Source organism: Athene noctua, chromosome 4, assembly GCF_965140245.1.
Source record: "Athene noctua chromosome 4, bAthNoc1.hap1.1, whole genome shotgun sequence".
Lineage (NCBI taxonomy): Eukaryota > Metazoa > Chordata > Aves > Strigiformes > Strigidae > Athene > Athene noctua.
In genome coordinates this window covers 45,643,410-45,664,481 of record NC_134040.1, presented here as the reverse complement: position 1 = coordinate 45,664,481, position 21,072 = coordinate 45,643,410, and the positions used below count along the sequence as shown (strand labels likewise).

At 40.0% G+C, this 21,072-nt stretch overlaps 1 protein-coding gene across 1 annotated transcript in view; it reads right to left on the bottom strand.

Moving 5' to 3' along the window:
* TNIP3 (TNFAIP3 interacting protein 3) overlaps positions 1-17,867 on the bottom strand; it is a 42,162-nt gene extending 24,295 nt beyond the window's left edge. Inside the window, exons 1-6 of the mRNA XM_074904393.1 lie at positions 17,845-17,867; positions 16,970-17,102; positions 7,731-7,817; positions 6,067-6,156; positions 4,908-4,973; positions 3,487-3,618 (exon numbers count right to left, since the gene is read on the bottom strand). Coding sequence (XP_074760494.1) covers positions 3,487-3,618; positions 4,908-4,973; positions 6,067-6,156; positions 7,731-7,817; positions 16,970-17,102; positions 17,845-17,867 — 531 coding nt within the window. The remainder of the gene's footprint in view (positions 1-3,486; positions 3,619-4,907; positions 4,974-6,066; positions 6,157-7,730; positions 7,818-16,969; positions 17,103-17,844) is intronic.
* Between the last annotated feature and the right edge of the window lie 3,205 nt (positions 17,868-21,072).

Sequence of the window (21,072 nt, the reverse complement as noted above, 5' to 3'; positions counted from 1 at the left end):
CCCAGTCATTCCCAGTGTCAGACAACATGAAAGACAAAACCACATCTCAGTACCACATAATTTGAGGGCCTTTTCTACTACACAAAAGACTGAGGCAGGTCTCAGCCTGCTCAAGAATTACCAAACCACAAACCAAGGCCTGAAAATCCAATTTCTTTGACCCCATCACAGTTGTTGTTGACTTGAGCTTGACCCTTCATGGTGCATGTGCCTACATCATTGGCAGCCCATCAAACTACCAGAAAGATGTCCCTACTTGCAACAGGATTTACACAGTAGTCTTTCAAGATGGTGCTATAGGAAGAATTAGGACAGGTTGGCCAAACTTTAAGTTTGATTCTCTTCTATCGCTTTCAGCATGGCTATTTTCAATTTAATGAATCAGACCCTGAAGCAAATGGCATTGTGTAAGGTTCTCTCACAGGGTAATGCATTCCTCACTAACCCGCTTTTGCCAGACTTAGACCAAAGTTCTCTAACCATATGAAACAGAATGGCCTATTCTACCAAAAAAAAAAAAAATATTTCATATATTCTTCTGCAGCTGCTTTATAGGATTAAAAAAACAAGATCCAACAATCACACGCACAGGACACCATATGAATCCTTTTTTCTTCTGTGCAACAGCCATATCTCCATGCAGTCAGCTACTAGGCATTTGTGGTTTGAGCTCATGAGAAGCACATCACCCGTGTGCTGAGCCAGTGAACAACACTCAAAAAACTGTTGCTTAGACATGAGGTAGCTTTATTTTAATTTGTTCTAAGTTAGTTGGAACATTCAATTTTCTCCAAAAATTAGGCAAGACTAGCAGGGTATCTCTGCATTAAGTATAGAAACTCACTCTGAAGCTAGCTCAGGCTGGCATGTGCATGTATATTTTTAAGATATTAAAGAAAAACAAAACAAAACACTAAAATACAAATAGGCTTTTAGCTATGCTCTTCTCACCTTTGCCATCATCTTTTCCTAGTTCTGGCACACATTCTTTTTCTTGGAGGTTGACACCTCCAGGAACATGACCATTTATAACTAAAAAATTCCATTTTGTTCAGGTTTTTGAACCATCTGAATTTTTTATGTCTTATTGCTTCTTATTTGACACTGAATCTTAGGTGTTATGGCACCTAGACTTTCCAGTGACTGGGTTGGTCTTCGATTCCTGTCTATGGGTATATAGTCATGCCCAGATGGAACAAAAAAAAAAAAAAAAAAAAAAAAAATCACCAAAACAGTCAGTTTTGCTCTGTGAGCCATGAAGGACATGGAGACAGATAAACACAACATTATCATTCTGTGAGAGCCATACCTCCAGATGCATTTAAAAAAAAAAAAAAAAAAAAAAAAAGGCAGCTGTGTAAGACTGCAGCAGCATGTAATCTGTCTTAGGGTTGTCTGGTGCTACTGGTTTTCCTAAATGGCTCAGCAAAGCACCCAGAGAACTGCCACTCTGAGTAAGCAAATTTAAAAGGTACTGTCAGGCTGCTGGACTAGATAAGCAAGTAGAGAACAAAGATCTTAGCACTTTGCTTTGATAATTGTTCTGTACAGCCCATTCCAGCTCCACGGCTATGGGCGGGGTAACTAAAACATTTTAAAAAGAAAGAGTTGTTACCTTTCAAGAAAAAAAGAAAAAAAGAAATGTATACACACACACATACATAAAACCAAATGCAGGTAATGAGGAATGTTAGTTGCTGCACAAAAAAAAAACCAAACCAAACAAAAAACAACAAAAACAAACCCAACAAAATATAAAGCCCTAAAAATCTAATCTCGGTAGATCTGTCATCATGGGCCTCTTCCGTATCTGCTGAACTTTAAAGCAACAAGCCTGCTCACATGCTTTCAAGCTGAATGTATATCTTTATGTATTTTTCTGAATCATCCCTGGGTACTGTCCTTCCTACATCCTGCTCCATGGGCAGCATAGGATAACCTGAGTTAGCACAGCTGCCGATATGGGCACTACAATCCTTGTTGCTCATCCAAAAATCTATACTTTCAGGAGTTACCTATGCAAAGGTGTAGATCTCCTGCATTCCAGCATGACATCCAAAAAGGAAAGGAATTCAGCATAAATAGAAGCACTTACTGGCTGAGTCTATAACTTGTAAAGAATTACTGATCTAAGGCTGAAGTTCCATGTAGGTTAACCTGTCCCCATAAGAGATTTTTGGATTATACAGTTAATTAGTTCGTTATTCATGAATGTAGTAAAAAAAACCTGGAAGTGTACTGCTCATCCTTACCTTTTCAACAAGGTAACTAGGGCTATTTTTCACAGCTACTGTATATTAAAGAGCAGGCAGTAAAAACCTTAGTAACATGAATAGGAGGATGGATTGTCTTGCATCAAATCCACACTTGGAGCAAATATAGGCAGTGATTCAGAAAATACATAACAACATCATTTGCTTTATAACACGTAAATGGTCCTATTGGTTGGAAACCGAGCACGTGCTTAGCTAAGACCATACCGTAATGGATAAGTAAGATGAATGTTCTGCTTATGAAGATAAAAGCTAAGGGCTTTGCATTTCTTTTCCTGTAGCAGCTAACTTCCAGGCTCAGATAAGATGTGATGCAATTGCCACTCGATTTCAGCTTTGTTTGACGTTATCAAGTGAATAGAGAAGCCTGGCTTCAGGTGTCAGAGCACCATCCAGAAACTCTTTACAAGAGTTTATGACGTGTGTGATACCACGAGGCAGAATGAGAAGAGGAAACACCACTCTAGTGCTTGGAAAACAGCGCACAAAGTTTTGTGTATATGTTGGGCATACATATGCCAGTCACTCAGGCTGGTGGTTTTACTGTAGTGGCATTTTAGCTTTCGGATCTAACTGCGAATGCCTACACAAGAACCAGGGCCTAAGGAGTCCTGAGAGAAGTGCCGAACCACTCTCAGGGTGAGGTGAACGCTGCTCTAGAGCGGCTGATCAGTCCAGGTACTTTCAGCCCTAATAACTGCACCAACTACATCACTAATATTTGTGGGGGAGCTGAGATGGCTAGCACACGTATAAAAGCCTATACTGTCAATACCAAAATGTGGGTGTCTGGAGGTGAACTCATTCCCTCAAACATTTATTGTCAAGCACTTCGTATAGCATCTGCAATGACATTCCCATTCCATTTGAAATCACCACAGCATTTTTGTTCACAAAGGAGTTCACCCAAACTGAACAGCAAGGAAGGAAATCTCTGCAGTATTCATATCAATCTGCTCTTTACTCCCCCATGCACACTAATGCTGTGCTCTCTGCCAATTTCTATTGAAATGACTCACTCTGTATGCATAGTTCTCTGATCAGACAGATCAGCCACTGCCTTGGGGACAATATTCAAGAGCACTCAACACCACAATCTCATCTCTCGGCTGTGCGACAACCCACGCCCTGCCGTTTGCGAGAAGAGAAAGAGGAAAGGCAAGACAGCGTTCAACACCGAGCACAAACGGGGTAACAGAGTGCACCCTCTTACCATTTCCTGCAACGGCCTCTCTCTGCCCAGGACTGGCAACCTCTCATCTTCTGGACACTGTCGATGTTTCTCTTCCTCAAGCTCACTGACTCTTCTCTCTGACATGTCCAGTTTTGCTTTCATTTCTGCCAGCTGAAAAGCAAGCGACAGACCACGGTGGGCTGACTGGGGATCCTCGAAAGTGCCTTCAAATCCTTTCAGCTCTCAGCAGACTGGTGTAAATGAGTGGATCTGGCTGTGTGTAAAGTCCCCAGCCACTGACTTTCCCCTCCCCACCTCCAGGCTCCACTGCTCTGTCTACAGTGGACACTTTTGACGATCCTGGGCAAATTCTCTGTTGGTGTTAACCCAGTTGGGTCTCACACCGCTTTGCTGCCAAAGGACAGCTACCATGGGTCTGTCCCTCAACATTAATTTTTCCATTTTAATGCTTTTTCTTTTTTTCCTTTTGAAATTTGGACCCCCTCTGCAGTAGTGCACATCCCATTGATCTAGCCAGAGCCATAAAACAGTCCTATATTAAATGAGGAAGAGCTATTTCAATTCTTCTCTCTGGGGAAAGAATCAAAAAGAAATCCAAGAAATTATCCAGATCTCAGTAAAGCTTACTGGAAAATATTAGACAGAAAATTTTCCTGATAAGCACATAAGATCATTCTGCAACTTCCTTTTCATAGAAGGAAACAGGAGACGAGTAGTGTTAATCAATGAACCAACTTGGGTTTTGGAATACCAGTGAAGCAGCCAGCTTCACTAGGTAGCTGATTATGTCTGCAGCAAGGATACCACACAGCCACAAGCAAGGAATGAAAGTTATGCCAATGGGATCTTGACAAAAAAGGAAATAAAAAGTATTTATTTACTTTTTTTTTTTTAATAAGAGGTTCTGTAGAGAGCAGTTTCTCAAAAGCAAAAAAGACTTCCTGCTTATAGAAGCCAGCATTCATGGAGGATTTATGTGAGAGCTCCCCCATTACAGGGAGCCCCAGTAAGCTTCAGGGCTTCACAATCCAGCCACAAGAGATGGGACAAGAATCAAGAGATATGTGATAATGCAGATCAGCGGCTGGGCACACCAGGAACTCCAGGCTAATTTTCAATTAACTGTGCTCTGAAGTATGAGCAATTTTTATTACCTCATGTAGGGCATGAAGATCTCTGCTGTCATGTCCACCCTGATCCCTACCATTTTAGAGATGCTCTGCTTCTCCAGCTATTTTGTCCCACTAAAGACTGTACACAAGTTAGCATCACTTTTATGTGATGAAGCTTTTTTAAATTTGTGAGCTAAAGACAAAGGAAACATGATGCTTTCTCCCCCTAAGATATTTAGTATAGCTATGGCTGGTTGGTATTTATGCACAGACTTAACTATCAGCAGGTGGCATACATACTCCAACAGAACTAGCCAACATTGTTACCTGTTTTTCATAAAGCTGTTTCATACTTCTAAATTGATGATCCCATTGCTTGTTCACCTCCAGAAGCTGTAATTATCAGGAAGTCACAGTAAATAACCCCTATTTCAACACTGTCCATAAATTAAAAAATACACTGGCATTCTAATCCTCTAGTTATGAGTGTTCATAACCTCTTCATTATCTGGCCAGTTCATTTCAGAAAAAGCAAGTTTAAGGTTTGGCAAGCTTTACAGCCCATCTGCCAGCACTTTTGTATTTCACTTAAAGCACATGAATGTACAGGAAATGGTCAAGAAACATGCAAATACACAATAAACTACAGGTGAATCACTTGCAACGCTGTACTAATCCCGAGCTGCAACTCCTAAATGGCCAAGGACTTTCTCGTTAGTTCCATAAATGTATTTCCAATTAGAAAGTCTCTGACTTCAAACAAATGAATTGAAGACTCCCATTGGCTGCGAGTACTACTGGGTGCAAAGCCCGCTTGCCTTTCTGAGTACCACTAAACTGAGTGTAGTCATGCAAGATGGGAAGATCGGCTAACACCACACATGTTAAGTGGTAGGAGTGAAGTCAGCATGCATGTATTTTTATCGGAGAGCACCAGATAGGTCCCTCTGAAGCACTTTGCTTTGCAGGATATAGGGTTACTCTTTAGGATGCTCAGCAAAATAACAACTTCCAGCTTGCTGCTACCTCTGACCAAGACACCACTGGGTAGTACTCAAAGTGGTTCCCTGACCTATACAATAGTGATCATTAAGAAAATTTGCCCTTTGTCCCAGATAAATCTCTGCTATTTTAGAGTCACAACCACATTACAATAAGTCATCGTCTGTTTTTAGGAACAGTTCTCCAAATATAACTCTGCCTAGCTCGGTAGAGAGAAGTATGACTATAGGAACTAGTTCAAACATAATTTTAAGTGCTTGCACACTTTGGGCTCTGAAGAAATGCAAAGCAGTAATCATCCTACAAGAGTGCAGGATGAGATTCCCACAGGAAAAATATAGGCCTTGTAGACTAGACAGTAGAACCAACTGTAGCTTAAACACAGTGTAAGTGATAACACAGTGATTTCCTGCCCTGGACATATTACTGATATCGTAATGTCTGTCTTTGAGGTTGTATCTGTAAAGGTTAAACTTAAGATTACCTCTCGTTTCTGCCTTTCCAGTGAGAGGATCTGTTGTTCCTGAGAACTGGCTGACACGGTCTTCTTTTTGGTCAGTAATATGTGCCTTAACTGGAGAAAAGAAATGTCCAAAACTGAATGCTTTCAGCATCCTCTCTTCAAGTCCTGATTATCATATAAAACTTCCATTCACCCTGCCACGTGCATGCAAAGAAACTGAAACAGCAACATTTTCTTACATTGTATTTATATTTCAATACCTTTACACCTGCTGACAGCAGATTCTGAAGTGTACATCTGCTTTAACCCTGCTTAGTCTGTTTTAATTGAAGCATTACGCAAATGGACACTGAAATAAAAAAAAATATGTCTATTTGTACCATCTGAGACATAGAACACAAAATAGGATTTTAATTACCTAACATATGGTAATACAAACTAGTACAAGCCACAGAAGTTGAGCATAAGTTGAAGTGGGCGTAAGTAATTCCCTTCATTTACAAGCACGAGAATAATTAGTAGCATTGCCCCTGGTAAGTGCTTGCAGGCCCAAGGCAATAAACTTTAGCACAATGGGTTCAAAACAAGCAATACAGAAAATGAATAGGCCATTTGGAGAAATTAGGAAACCAGTCTGCAATTGTTCCATTTTTTAAAGTATGGAGTTTTGCCCATGCAGGACAACAGCAGCTAAAACCAGTCATTCTTATAATGGCAACGTTGTATATCATAATTCCCAAGAAGTTTCTATGGATTGTCACGAAAACAAACATGATCTGTGAGAGAGAGAGAGAGAGAGAGAGAGAGAGAACTGTACTGGAAAAAAATACATGCTCATAAAACTAAAACATACTGTTTTCAGAAACCTGGTGAGGGATTTTTTTTTTTTCTCCCTAAATTCTCAACCAATATATAAGAAACTAGAATAAAAGTGTGGGCACTTCTGAGGTCTTAAATCTAAAATAAATCTATTTTCTTCTTTATTTTCTAGATTTAAAGCCAAATACCAATGAAGAAGATCAAAGAATATTTTTGTTGAGTCTTTTCACAGGCAAAAATCCTGACCATGTAATTGTCACATGGCCAGTCCTGCTGAGCTCTGATGTGGAGCAGTTGACTTTCATGCCAAAAAACACTTAATCCCTCTTCTGTAGAAGTTCATCAACATGTTTAACTTAAAGTATCTGAAGCAATTACCTTGCAGTCAATGGAGTCATTCATGTGTTGAATTGTTTTCAAAATCTGGGCCTTAGGCATGTACTTAAGTACATATGTAAAAAGTCCTATTGAAGGGAATAGGACACCTCACAAATCTAACAGCTATACATACACTTGGCACCAACTGATCCGAATACTGCTTACAGACGTTATTGGGTCAGTAAAATGAACCACTTTCTACCCTTTGTTTAACAAATTAAAAAATGACCAGATACTTCGGGGTGGGGCTGGGGGGGTGGGTGAACCTGCTAGGGAAGGTTTTCTTTCTAAGAATGCCATATCTAAAAATATTTCTAACATTTCCTTCTACTCTTAAATAGCATAAATCATTCAGACACATCTACCGGAACACACAAATGAGCCCATAATTGTCACTCTACAGAGTGAAACGCATGATACCTCCACCAACTCAAGCCATTGCTGTTAATCAGACAGCACTTCAGAGGACAGCCAAAACAGTCACTTACTTCCAGGGGGTCTGCTGGGGCTTCCATGTCACTCACACCTGCCCACATGCATCCAAGACGGCCTTCAGCATTTGTTTCACCACAGGTCTTTGGAAGAAGAAGGACAATAAAAGAGAAATTTTATGCTGGCTAAAGGAACGGGAAGATTGTATTAAGACCCAGAACATCCACAAGCGCTGCCTGTGGAAGCAGCCGAGGTTCAGAAATAAGCAGTGGAATTTTGATTTTAACCTTTTCCTTCTTCCTGGCCGGGGCTTCCCAGAAGGGCTGAAGCACACTGCCTATGACTAATATGCCGGGCAAGGCAGTACTCTGCTTAGTGTGCATGTAAATCACAATCAACTGGCCAGTTTACCCCAAGAGAGGAAGTTGCATGTATAAGGGAAGAAAGGGCATGTTTTTTTCAGTAAATAAGAAGACAGGGTTTTCTATCCCTGCTTCCAGTTATAAAAAAGGACTTACCTAAGTATGACAAATATTAAGTGACACTAAGACAGTGTGAACTATCCTGATAGAAAAATTAGTGAGACATGCTTATAAAGGAGTAACAGCAAAGCCTGTTAACAGCTATGGGGAAGAGCACACCCGTACAAACCCCAAGATATTTAGGGGAAAACCATAGCTGGAAAACTGATTTACTTCCCCTGAAAAAATGCTGCACAAAGATGAAGAATGACAGGTGTTGTTATTCTTCTCCTAAGGACACTGTATTTGCAGTTCTAGTACTTACCTTATCTAAGCATGGATCTAGCTTCAAGCTACTCAAGTCTTTGCTTGAGTACTCAAGAGACCCAACATTACAAACTTGTGTCTTAGTTTCCTGTTTGGAAAAAGAGGTTAACCTTACCAAGTTAAACTCACAGGAAAGACTAACAAAGAAAAGGTTTCCACATACTTTACATACAAAGTCAGGATGAAACAGAAAAGTGCAAAGTACTGTCATCTTTAGTCTTGGAATTCTGAATGATGGAGAAGGAAGCATGAAAGAAAAATCATTTTCCTTACTGTGGAAAGATCCCTGTGTCTGAGGCTTTTTGAGTGAGGGCAGAGGTCACTTATTTCCTTTTCAAGGAATGGAATGAAAACTAGACTGTAAAATTTGATACACAATAATATAAATCTCTGGGAGTTCTTTCAATTTCCAAAAAGAGATTTAGATAAAGTAAAGGAATCCTGTGAAATGCTGGAGTTTAACAGCCACATTCCAGATCTCTGTTTCATAATGTGTGACTAAGCAACTCCTCTCCTGCAAGATAGAAAACACAATTTGGAAGAAAACTACCACTTTATATTTGCATATGAAACATATCCTCCCTGCCCTGAGGTTCTTTTTATTTTTTCCTGGTTTATGGAGCGGCTGAAAAACTTGTGGGGTATAAAGAGAGAAATTTAAAAAAAAAAAAAGTTATTTTAATAAAGACATTTTAGATTCTATGTAAGAGTCATCCTACCCATCAAAAAATATAAGAATTTCATCTGTACCTATACCAAAACTAGTCCTTGAGCATGCCAGGTACACACCTGCCAGGTACAGCATTAGTCTAAAGAGGAAAGAACTACTGGCTGATAACACCACAGCAATTTCCACAATTGCATTTCTTGATCTTTCTATAGTGATTAAAATATTGTAAGAAATACAAGCCAGTAACTCTCATGCAATGAAACAAAATAAGCCTCTGTACCACCAAATCAAGGTTGAGTGAAACAGGAGGCCATCCTTCAGAAAATAGACATTCAAGAAGACCAACTTCAAAAATGAATAAACATACTGTGCTACCTGCAGTAATAGTTAAAACTGCAAAATCCCCATAGTGGAGAAGGAATAGTAAGTACCAAACACTTTAGAAATAAGACCAAGTATTATAATATTATTAAATGTTTATGTCAAATGAAAGCCTATACCTAATGACTTCAAAGATCTTTGCAGAAGTAGGCAATAACCCTGTGATACACGTAGGGAAACAGACCAACTGAATGCTAAAGGTCATCCAGATGTTAGTGTCAGATCAGAGAATGATGACGTCTCCTTTCACCCACAGTCTGTCCAGCTGTGTCACAGTCGCATCTGCGGCATGCATTAGCAGGCTGTCACTGCATAATTTTGTGATCTGACTGTACTAAGTTAGGGCACATGAAGAGTCAAAAGTCAGCTGCTGAAGGAGAGGGCACACTAGCCACAAATGACCCTAACGGCAATAATCTATCACCTTCTTACAATGTCCTACTACCTTGTGCTGGCCTGCCACAGTCCTATAGATTATAAACAGAGAACGGAGTCTGTCTCTGTCTATAAAGTAGCAACACTGCTCATCTGATTCATAAAATTACAGTCAGAAAACTTCCACCCTCCTTGTCTGCTCTTGAGGGCAATGATTCTCAAGCACAGACACCTTCCCTTACCCCACCTCCAATGCTCAGCAGTCCCATCCCCATTCCAGCAGCAGCTAAGCTTTGGGATAAAGCTGAGGTTGAACAGCTGCTTCTTTTGGTCTGGCCTGCTAAGGTAAACCAGCCCCAGTTTCTTGTTTCCTCACAACAGCATGCAGTCCCTGCAGCAGGGACAGAAGAGCGAACCCCAGGCACAGCCCTACTCATGAATCACAGCTTCCACTTGAAAGATCAGTGCTCAAATTACTTTGAAGAGAGGATGAGGCTAAGACCCTGGAGTACACAAAGTTGTTACCATGATTTAGTTCAAAACAGTTTCCTGGAAAACTGAGTAGTTTCCTGAAAAGCTGGGCAGGTACTAGGACACCAAGTCCTTTGTTGTTGGTATCTTAATGACCATATTAACGACTGAAAGGGAATAATTCTCTCTTGAACTGGAGGATTTGAAAGTGACATTTATAGGGATTTTAACTAGCTGCCAAACAGTTCCTTCCCCCCCCAGTATGACACTGTGAGAGCTGCAGAGAACTGAGGGAAAAGGTGAAGCTCCTAGAAGGGTAGAGGCTAGAACAGCAACAGCATCTCCATGTCTCCCCACTTCCATGCTAAAATGACCTGCACACTTGTCCATTTTCACTCTCTGTGAGCCTACCAGAGTGACTGAGCAGCAGTAGCCATTGCCCTTCCCCACACTAAGGCTATGCATAAGAGTTTTGAGTCAGGTTTAGCCGTTTGCTGAAATAGCTGTTGTGTGCATGCAGTCTGGTACTGTCAGTGAATGTCATTTATACTGGACTCCTTTACTGGGCAAATCTTTCACCTAACATTACCATCCTGTTTGCAAGACACATTTCATTGCTCCCTGCTAACAATCAATAAGCTCTGAGCTAGACATGCTTGTGCGGAAGCTCTTAGATTTGTTACTGGCCTTCCACCAAATTTTCTTGCACTATCTTAGCTATTGCTCTTCCCTACAAGTATTTTATACAAAATATGATGGAATAGAAATGACATTAAGTACTCTTCAGTGCCTAGCCAGGCAAACTTAGCATTCATACAGATAATGCTGCTGATGCCCCTTTGCACAGTGCCTAAAATCAGAAAATATATCTCTAGGAAATACAAGCATTAACGAAAGCAAGTGCTCCCCAGGAGCTGCCTGAGCCACTCTTGCAGCCAGGGACTGAAATGGCACCTCAGATGTGGCAGTACTCCTGACTGCATACATGCTGGACACTGCCATGCAAATTAGCACCATCTCTAATGCTGCAGTAAAGGGCTTGTGGGGAAAATCTAGTCACTCTCTTGTCAAAGAATTAAAAATCAGATTTCACCACGGTGAAATCACACTTAATTTAGCCACTAACGTGCAAAATCAAGACTTGCTAAATGTGATGTGACAAACTGGTCAGCAAGTTTTATGAATCTCAGTCTAATGCTTGGATGAATCTTAGTTTTGCTATTTCATCTCTTCCTCTTCTTTAAATTAACAAGTCAGTCTGTGTCATGGTATTTACTGGTCACACTAAAAAAAGAAATCATGAGAAAACAGATTGTAGGGAATAGTCTCTGAGTGGAGAAATAGAAACTTGGTAATCTCTTACAGTAGAACTGCTTCTGACTTCTCCATAAATTCACGTAAAACCATGTCACAGTCTGCAGTGGACAGTCATGTTGCTTTTCATAGCCTCCCTAAAATATACAGACATACAGGCTTTTATCTAGCTGAGGTCCATCACACATTTTAGAGAAAAAGTGTAAGTAACTCACGTTATCATTTCATTCATTTCTCATCCCTTACTTCCAATCTCTCTCCAGAAAGTCACTGCCTTTGCGCATTCCTTCTATCCATCCCAAAAGAGGAAACATAACGTCATTACTCCTGCTGCTGGGCTGTGACATGTAATTGTAGCATCAGCCACCACTGACTATAACTAAACTCTTCTTTACATTCGAGCATAGTTCAAGTAAACATGGAAAACAAAGGGGAGAACCGAGCAGATTCTGCTCTCCAGAAGAGCAAATGAAGTTCACCAGCTTAAGAAAGTGAAGTTAATACAAGAATGAACACTTTCTGTCTTTGGAGAGCTTATCAGATCTGGCTCCTCTGACAAGAGTGGTTGCTAATTTCTCTTTTATGTGTATCATAAAAATACTTCCTTAATATCCACATGAGCCCTTCTGTTCATTGGCTTCCACTGCTCTATCTTTATTACAGTGATTGATCAAAACATGATTAAATGTATTCAGAAAATATTAGTGAAGAAACCTGCACTTGCAAGTTTGACTACTAGTCTGAAAAGTTCAGTAATGTCTGTGAATCATAATTTAACGCATTTAAATTCTCTTAATCAGCATGAATTCTTAGTAAGACTTTTACCCAACTTTCTCTCACTCTTCACACTCCTTTTTTTCTCCCCATTCATGCTCATATACTTAGCCTGTGAAGCATTATCCCTGGTATTTATCATCTTTGTCCATGCTATCGCAATGGTGACAACGGAGAATCAGCCACGTATTCTTCAAAACTCGTCACGCAGCTCTGATCACTATGACAGATGGTAACCTGTTTTATCTTTCATTTTTGTTCACAGCTGTCTTGTATTACTTTAAAGGCTGAGGTGAAGGGGGAAACATCATCTTCCATGGCAATCAGTTTGAGCACACTCAGGAAAGAAAGTTTCAAATAGCTGGGAGCATGGCTGCCAGGAATTCCTGGCAGGGAGCTGGGAGGCAGAAGCTTCTATAGAGACTGCTGTGTTCTTGCTCCAGCCCGTCATCCACCAGACATGCAAAAACCTTCCCAGGAAGTAAATGGGACCAGGCAGTATTTGTTGCCCCTCAGAACTCACTGAGTTAACTCGCAAGTGGCAGCATACAACCCTGCCTGCAAGGGCAAAAGTGGGCTGAACCGCTTAGAAGCCTTTTATTAACATCTATTCTATTTCTATCATACGCTGTAATTTCTATGAGTAGCAGCTTTAAGGTTGGGATTTTTTTCCCCTGTTTTAAAATAAGAATTAGTTTGTATTCTAGGAAGACCTGGCCATTCTGAGTGTAAAAGCTTTTTAGTCATCTTTGGAAGCATGCAACAGGAGAAAAATTAAAGCCTTGGAGCTGCAGCCAACACTGAATTCTCTCAAAAGCATGAGCACCACAGGAAGATAAAAGTTTTCATTTTCAGAGTGCTGGATCTTTATTCTGGAAGAGGCTTCTGTTACAGTATTACAAAATAGGCACTCACAAATTAAGATAATGAAAGCCACTTGTCACTTCTGAAAATTCCGTCTGTTCAGTGACTGCAGTGAAATCAAGAATCATTAAAATGCTTGGTTCAAGTAAAAGTGAATCTTTCCTTGATGATGACAAAATCCTCAAATAATCTTTTTTCTTTTTCTTCCTAGCCAACTAGGTATCTATTGTGAGATTTGTTGGGGGGGTGGTGTTGTTTGTTTGTTTGTTTGTACTGTTCAGTTGCAGAATTGTAGAAGCTACATTTATTCTGAGATTATTTGTGTTAAAATTTGGTGGCTTTCTAGGGAGCCTCCTGTTTGCTTACAGTTAGGTTGAGCTTTACTTTTGGCTTTATTCCTGAAGCTGTTCTTATGCCAGCAGTGCTTGCTACAATATTCATTGCAATCCCTTTTCTCATTCTGGTGCACATGGTGAAATGGTAAAAAGCGAGATATTTTAGTCAAAGAATAAAATCAGCTCTTAAACCAGAATAATCTACCTCTTCCTGTCTAACCTGGTCCACATGCTTCACCGCAAGAAGTGTGCTAGAAAGGGATTTTCCCTTAAGTAAGTATGTCAGCCTCAACCTTTTGTGCTGCTCAGTTAGGTACTCACTCTGACAGAAAAATATGCGCAGATGCAAATGTGTGCTTTAATATGTGGGAAACAGATAAAATTAGAACAAGATGTGGTTTCAGAGGAAGTAAAATATAGCACAGGCTTCTGTTTCAGGATTTCCTTTATCCACTGTTTTCCATCATCGTCAATGAGACTAATCGTTAAGGGCATGGCTATTCGAGTACCTAAGTATATTTGCAAACTCAGGACTGATGATGAAAATCCCAGTTTCATGGAAAATAATTGGATGATAATTTGTAACTGTAGCAAATAGACTTTCTGAGTTTTACAACATAATTGTTGCAAGTACAGAGAAAATTTTCATTTAAGGGCTATCTTTCTCACTTCACACCCAAACCAGTTTATTGTGGGTTTTTTACTAATTGATCTCATAAAATATATCATCTGTCAACTTTATGTTGACACACCATTAATTATTTTAGTTACTATTCTTCCTTTCCTATTTGATACTTTTATCCATCCTCACACACACACACCCCCCCCCCCCCCCGGAAAACATCCTTCTTGAGTGTAAAAACTTAATGAAGCCCTAAACATACTGAAAACACTCTGCATGAGTACTTTTTAGTAATATTTGTATTTCGATTAATAATATTTAGTCTAGCTTGTCCCAGTTGAATGTAATCAGCTTTATTCTCAAATTTGAAAAAGGAAGCTGCTTTTTTTATGGTAAGAAGTATGTTTCTTCAGTTTCTTATATTAAAATAGCAAATTGCTTGATCCTTCCAGCCTTCAGTTTCTCCCTCTGTAGAAGACAGAACAAGGAACCCTTCCTTTCCTGAGGCACGTTTTGAGGACAGGCATTTTCACAGACTATGGCCTCTGTAGGACTGGGGCTTGCAATCCTTCTTGTTCACATAGACTCCTGCTGCACATCGCAGCAATAAGTGATGTTGCAGGACACAGGGGAACACATAAGTAGATGTGAATTAGAAATTATCAATTGTTCTAATCAGTAAAAGTTTTAATTGTACATTTCCCTTTTTTGGTCAATGTCGCTAGCATAAATAAACACATTACATTAAATGTGCAAGTTAAATTTAAGAGCTTAAATCTGTGTAAAATAATGGTGGCACACTAATGTGTCACCTCTCATTTCGGCCTAACACTTACAAAAACCACAGACAGTTTGCTCACCTAGACAAACTACATGCAGGGAACAGACACTAAAGTCTTTTATATTAGATCAGTGAATGACATGTGGGTGTCAGGGACCTGAGTACATCAACAGGGTCTAACTGCTGTGACCTCCCTGTAAGGATGTTTCTCTGTAATCTCCTCCCTCTCCTCCCTCTTGCAGAGCAGGGGACATAGCATCGTGAGGAACTGCAATTAAAGTACTACAGATCAAGTAATCACAGGCTGCAGGATGTGTTGAGAATTAGTTCATTCTGCAGACCTACATTTTCAACCTCTCAAATATTAGCCTTTAAAACCACAATTATATGTTTTTATGGAAAAAATTCCTGGTGAAAAAGGGAATTTGTTTCCAGATGCCAGTCTCAAAAATAAATTCAGAAGGAAATGTCATTTTGCAGCATGCAATTTATACTCTTCAGAAAGTAAAAGTTACAGAATAAAAATGACTTGTTGGGTCTGCCAAATAACCTCCTGATGAACAACCAACACTACAGGGAAAGGTACACTTTTGTTTCATTATTAACTTTTTCCTAATTTTCCTGATCCCTAAATACAGAATTTCCCCTTAATTTTAAATCGTTAAGTATAAGTCAGTCTTTCATTTCACAAACTGACATTTTCTGTTTGTCTTTTTAATATTTTATAACATTCATAAATGAAAGTATACTAGTCTTTTTTTAAATACTACCTCCTTTTCCAAAACACGCAATCCAATACACATACTTCTAGCATCTTCTACTGCAACTGCTGTTCTGCCCCGTAATTTCATAGCTCAGTGCTACTTGATTCTGCACTGACTTCTGTTTCACCATGCTTATCCCTCCCCTGGGGCTGGGAATCCCCGTTCCCTCCTGTGGCTTCTCTCTCACTGTTTCTAATCCTACTAGTCTCACCCTGGGACATCTCCTCAGGCTCAGCTCAGCTTCATGCCCCAAGGCCATGAGTCATTTTGGAGATGGCGGTTTACATGTGAAAGGAGCTATGTGTAATTTCAGATTTCATAGAAGAGTCATCTCTAGTTTACCTCCTCACCAATTTCCTGCATCATGCCTGGGGTGCAGCCTTCAGAGGTTTCTTTCCCCCACCCCATAGTGGAGTCTCACAGTCAGGTGTGTCATCCCTTGCAGTTGGATGGCATTCATGGCTTAATCACTTAACTCCTCTGCACATCTCTCTTCCCTTTCCCAGTTTGCAGAAAACAGGAATTCCCTTTTGTCCTCCTACTGCATGATAAAAAGCAGCTTGCTATTTCAGGGGACAGGAGGGAAACTGAGAAGGAAACCTACAACAAGTTTCTGTCATGCTTGTTAACCGCTGCTTCACTGCAAGTAAAGACAACCATCGTGGCAGGTGGCTTACAATTTTCTGTTTGTAATACCACAGAAGTGTGGGTTTGAATCATCTTTTTTTTTTTCTTCTTTCTTCCTATTTATCTAAAAGCCTTTCTGACACTCCCAAAGATCTTTGTCTCCCCCACCTCCGCTCATCCCCAATTAAATCAGAACTACCAAACACAAGAACCTAAAGAAATGTCAGTGCTCTTGGGGTATACAGTTTTGTGGCTCTGTGTTATCCAAAACGCATAGCTGGCTACAGAGGGTGGCACTTTGGATAATCAGTGGGTTTAGCTGACCTTTTAAAGCACTATAAAACATACCTTCTCACCCAGTCTTCCTCATAAGAGAAAACAGCTGTATTGGGAAAAAAACATGCATGTAGCAAGTTCATTGCATCATTTCAGAAATCAAAAAGTTTCATGCACAATCCAGTCACCCAGGGAACACGGCCTGAACGTTCTTTCCTGGCAGATAAATGTTGCAAAAGCAGACTGCATTTACCTTAAGGGAACACGAAGTTTTCTGAGAGTTTGGACTCTCTTGGGCAACAGGTTTGGGGTCCTTGCATGACTGGTAAGTGTTATTCTTCTCTATCAGGTTCCTTATTTCAACATCAAGCTCTTTGCTTTCACACCTGCTTAGAAAGAAATAGCAATTTTAAACTTTACATCAAAACTTGAAGCACAGAGAAGGTAAATTTTGTCAGCTGTCTTCTGAATGTGACAATGCAGACAGCAGAGCTCGTCCTGCACTGAGCTCCTCCTGCACTGAGCTCCTGCTACCTTCCTTCCTGGTATGCAGAGAGCACTAGAGCATTGTCACACAAGCAATCTCCAAGTGTTTTGTGGCAGAAATTAATTTAAAATATCTAAACAAGCAGTGTTTATGAATTTTACTACCTTCTGTCTACAAAATTCAAGTCAACCTTTTGTGGGATTATATGAAGATTGCCATGTGCTCTCAACTGCACCCACCCACCTGCAGTTTCAAGAATTTTATATTCAACTTTAACAAAAATGCAATCAAAATGTTTAAATTGGTTTCGAACTCCAAAACCCCAAAATCAGATGCTCAGGTCACAAAGTTTTTTGATGGCATATTTTGTTTTCTGCAACACTTCATAATAGATACCTGACGTGTATTTTCAATTCTTTTTTCCTGAAAGTTCCTTTTAAAAATATTCGTATCTTGTAAAAATTGCTGTTGTGAACACTAAAATTATATTTGTTTGGTGGGAAAATTCTTCTCTTTCAGTCTCTCTGCTAAGGACACACAGGACTCACATGCACTTAAGGACTTGCTCCAAATTCCAAAGTCACAGGACTTGCTCCAAATTCACATTCACTAACAATCAATTAGGGCTGTTCACCTGATACCTTGTAACGGTGGAACGTGACATTCAGAGAATGCACTGAGGCAGAATTAAAACAAACCCCAAAAGCCCTATACCCAACCCAAGTCTTCAACAAATACTCATGTCTTTTGCAAACTCAGACCTTCATTTCCTAATCAGCTTAAACAAACTCGAAATATAAGTAATGCATGCCCAGAAAGCAAACTGCAAGGCTCAAAAGTATTACCAACCTGTTACAGCAAGATTACTTCTTGATTTAGTCAGAAAATACTAAACTCTTCATTTTGACTACCAGAAAACTGAAAGCAGTAAGAATTTATCAGTTATTGCAGTTTACACAGACAATCCACAGGGATTGCACTGCAGGTTCTGAGGAAAGTCTTGAAGGGCAATTGATAAAGTTATCGAATAAACAAACCCATCTATCCTAATCATAGGAGTAAATAAGCGTGGTGAATTTTGTGCTAATAACATAAAATGATTCATTTTATTCTCATTATTTACAACACAGACTATAACAGAAATGTAATTTCATTACGCATGAACGCAAAATCATTTGCAGAGGTTCTACAATAAAATACCAACGATAGCAAATAAGAACAACTAAAACTCAAGAGCTTTTTTTTGACTTGATACCTAGTAGTTCAACAAGCTGGAATTTCATGGAAGTTTCAGAGCTGCCATGAAGTCTACCTGCACCAAAAAAAAAAGTTTCATGGCCGAAACAAGATATTTGGATGTGTTTTGAGAGCTAAGCCTATGGCACAGGAATAGGTCTTTTACACAAGGAATCAAGACCAAGGGATTTTAGCACTGGAAGGTCCTGAAGCACTAGAATACATCACATGATTTTTTTCTATGCAGAAAGATATTGCTTCATATTAACGTTTTGCCTTTTTTTTTTTTTTTTTTTTTAATAACCAATATAGCAACTAGTGCAAGTTCAAAGAAACAGAGTACCCAACTGAAGAGAGTGATCTTTTGTTAGACCACTTTAACCGGCCATAACTCCCTTTCAAAGCCATGACTATTTAAGAGGAAGACCTTCTCGCTGCACATCTTCATCAACCTCAAGGCGGTGCAGCAGGCTGCAGCTGCTCTGAATACTCGTGGCAGTTTTCAAAGCCTCAGCTGCGTGTGGGTGGCAGGTGAGCCCCAGCAGCACAGGCACCGCAGGACAGCTTGTGAAGAAATCTACAGAAGGAAAACAGCTTGCGAAAGAAATCCAGTCCTTTTCTGTCTCGATAGATATTGCAAAATCCTGGATAGACCAGTGTGAGTGGCACTTTTTTAAGCAATTCTGTGTTAAGGTTCCCAGACAATAAATTCTCAGGCAGCAGTATGACCAAGCGCTCTGCTAGCAGCCTTCATTTTTAATCAGCTACGTAATGCAAACTTTGCACGATAAGTAGCAACACCCCTTTTCTCCCAAGTGCACTTCCCTAGAAAACAGCATCTTCAGCTCATTTGGACTCCTCTGCCCAACCCAGCCTGAGATTGCTTTGTATAACAGAACGGGATATACACTCTGCAGAGCACTCGGTGCTTTTGAGGATGCTTGGAAGAACTGAAAAATCACAGCACATAAACAGTCATTCATGGTGCAGTTTTAGGTAAAGTGCATGCAATTATATTTGCTCAGTAAAGGAGAAATTATTGCTGCAGCCTCCTTAGAGCCCCCAGAAATTCAACGAAAGGAAGGGAGGGGTTAAGTAAAGTGAGGTGAAACATTACTGAGATATATTGAAGTATTTTGGACAGAGCTGCTAAAACCGCAGGCCAATACTTTCAGCCTGAGTTTTCAAAATTTCAGGTTTTTTATCTGTGCTTGGGCAACCAACCAAAGGTAGGCTAGTTGTTCTCCTCTTTTCTTGCTCCACACACCTCCTTTGTGAGATCAGAAGAGCAATCAGCTTACTGCTTAGCTGAGAAAAAAAACCCTCTGGCCTACAAGTGACTTCTGGTAAAGGGTATTCTGCTCATTGCTCAGGCTAGCAGTCACACATCCTGCTCCAGCTGCAGCAAAGCCAGCAAGAGATTAACTCCTCTACAGCCCCAACCACTTTCCATCTTCACTACCTCTCTACTGCAAATTACTATCCCCAGCTGCCAGCACAACTCACTCACCTGGCCTTGTCAAAGTAGTCAAGGGTTCTTAAAATCTTTTAAGTCAAATAAAGCATCTTAGACTAAAACAACTGTTCAAAATAAAGGAGCAGTGTCTAGGTGCAGTCCTGAGGGCAGTAAAATACGGGCAGCAATCTCTGGCAGGAGTGCAGCGGCAAATATTTAGGCAGCCTGCATTCATATCTGCTGCTGGTTCAGCCACAGTGAGAGGAGATGTATGACCACAGACTCCTGAGATCAGAGCATGAATCAAGCTGGAAAATACCCCCTAAAGACGGTGGATTGGCTTTAAATATTTCTTTTCAGCCAGGAAGTGTTCATTCCTCTGCTCCCCACAGTTTGTGTAGTGCTGTGTAAATGATGTTCACCTCTGGCTGCTTCCACCCTGTCTCTCTGCATTCTCCTTTCTGGGTTTAGGAGAATCTGGACAAGAGCAGGAGCCAGCTGTACTTGGGTAAAAGAAAGGGAACTGCAAAAGACTCAAATCCCTACAAATTAATTGCTGCTCCATAATATCTGTGTTTTGACATCATCATGAAAGTAAAAAAATTACTTCATTGACTGGATTTCTCCATGCATTTGGTTCTCTCTCAGTTTTTAAGACTCAGGTCTTCAACCAGAAACTATTACTCTGTTTATCTGTATTTTAATATTAGCCACTTTGTTAACTGGAAGGATATATTTATTGTGACATAAAACTTTAATCATACCCGGTGCATAGATCCATTTTACAGTCCAGACTTTCAGAGCACACAGATGATCCGAGTGCTTGAATATGTCTTCAAGATACTGGTGATTAGGAGCTACCCCAGGACAAGACAGTTCTTGATGATTACCTGAGCTTCCCCTGGTGAGCTCTAGAGGGCACACAGCATTTAGCTTCTGCAGAAAGCAATTTTTTTCACAACTACTTTTGGTTTTGTGAAGTTCACGGGTATGTTTCTGCACCATTAATATCCTTACTGTTCTACGCTGTTGCCAACATTTTCTAAAATTAGGTATTTTGGGCTTTAATAATTAAATTATGCAAATAGGTAATCCCTGCAGAGAAAAAAAAAATCAGAAAAATTAAATCCATTCAAATTTGTGAGATAGTTTTTTATGTTTTGTAAGATTAAGCATC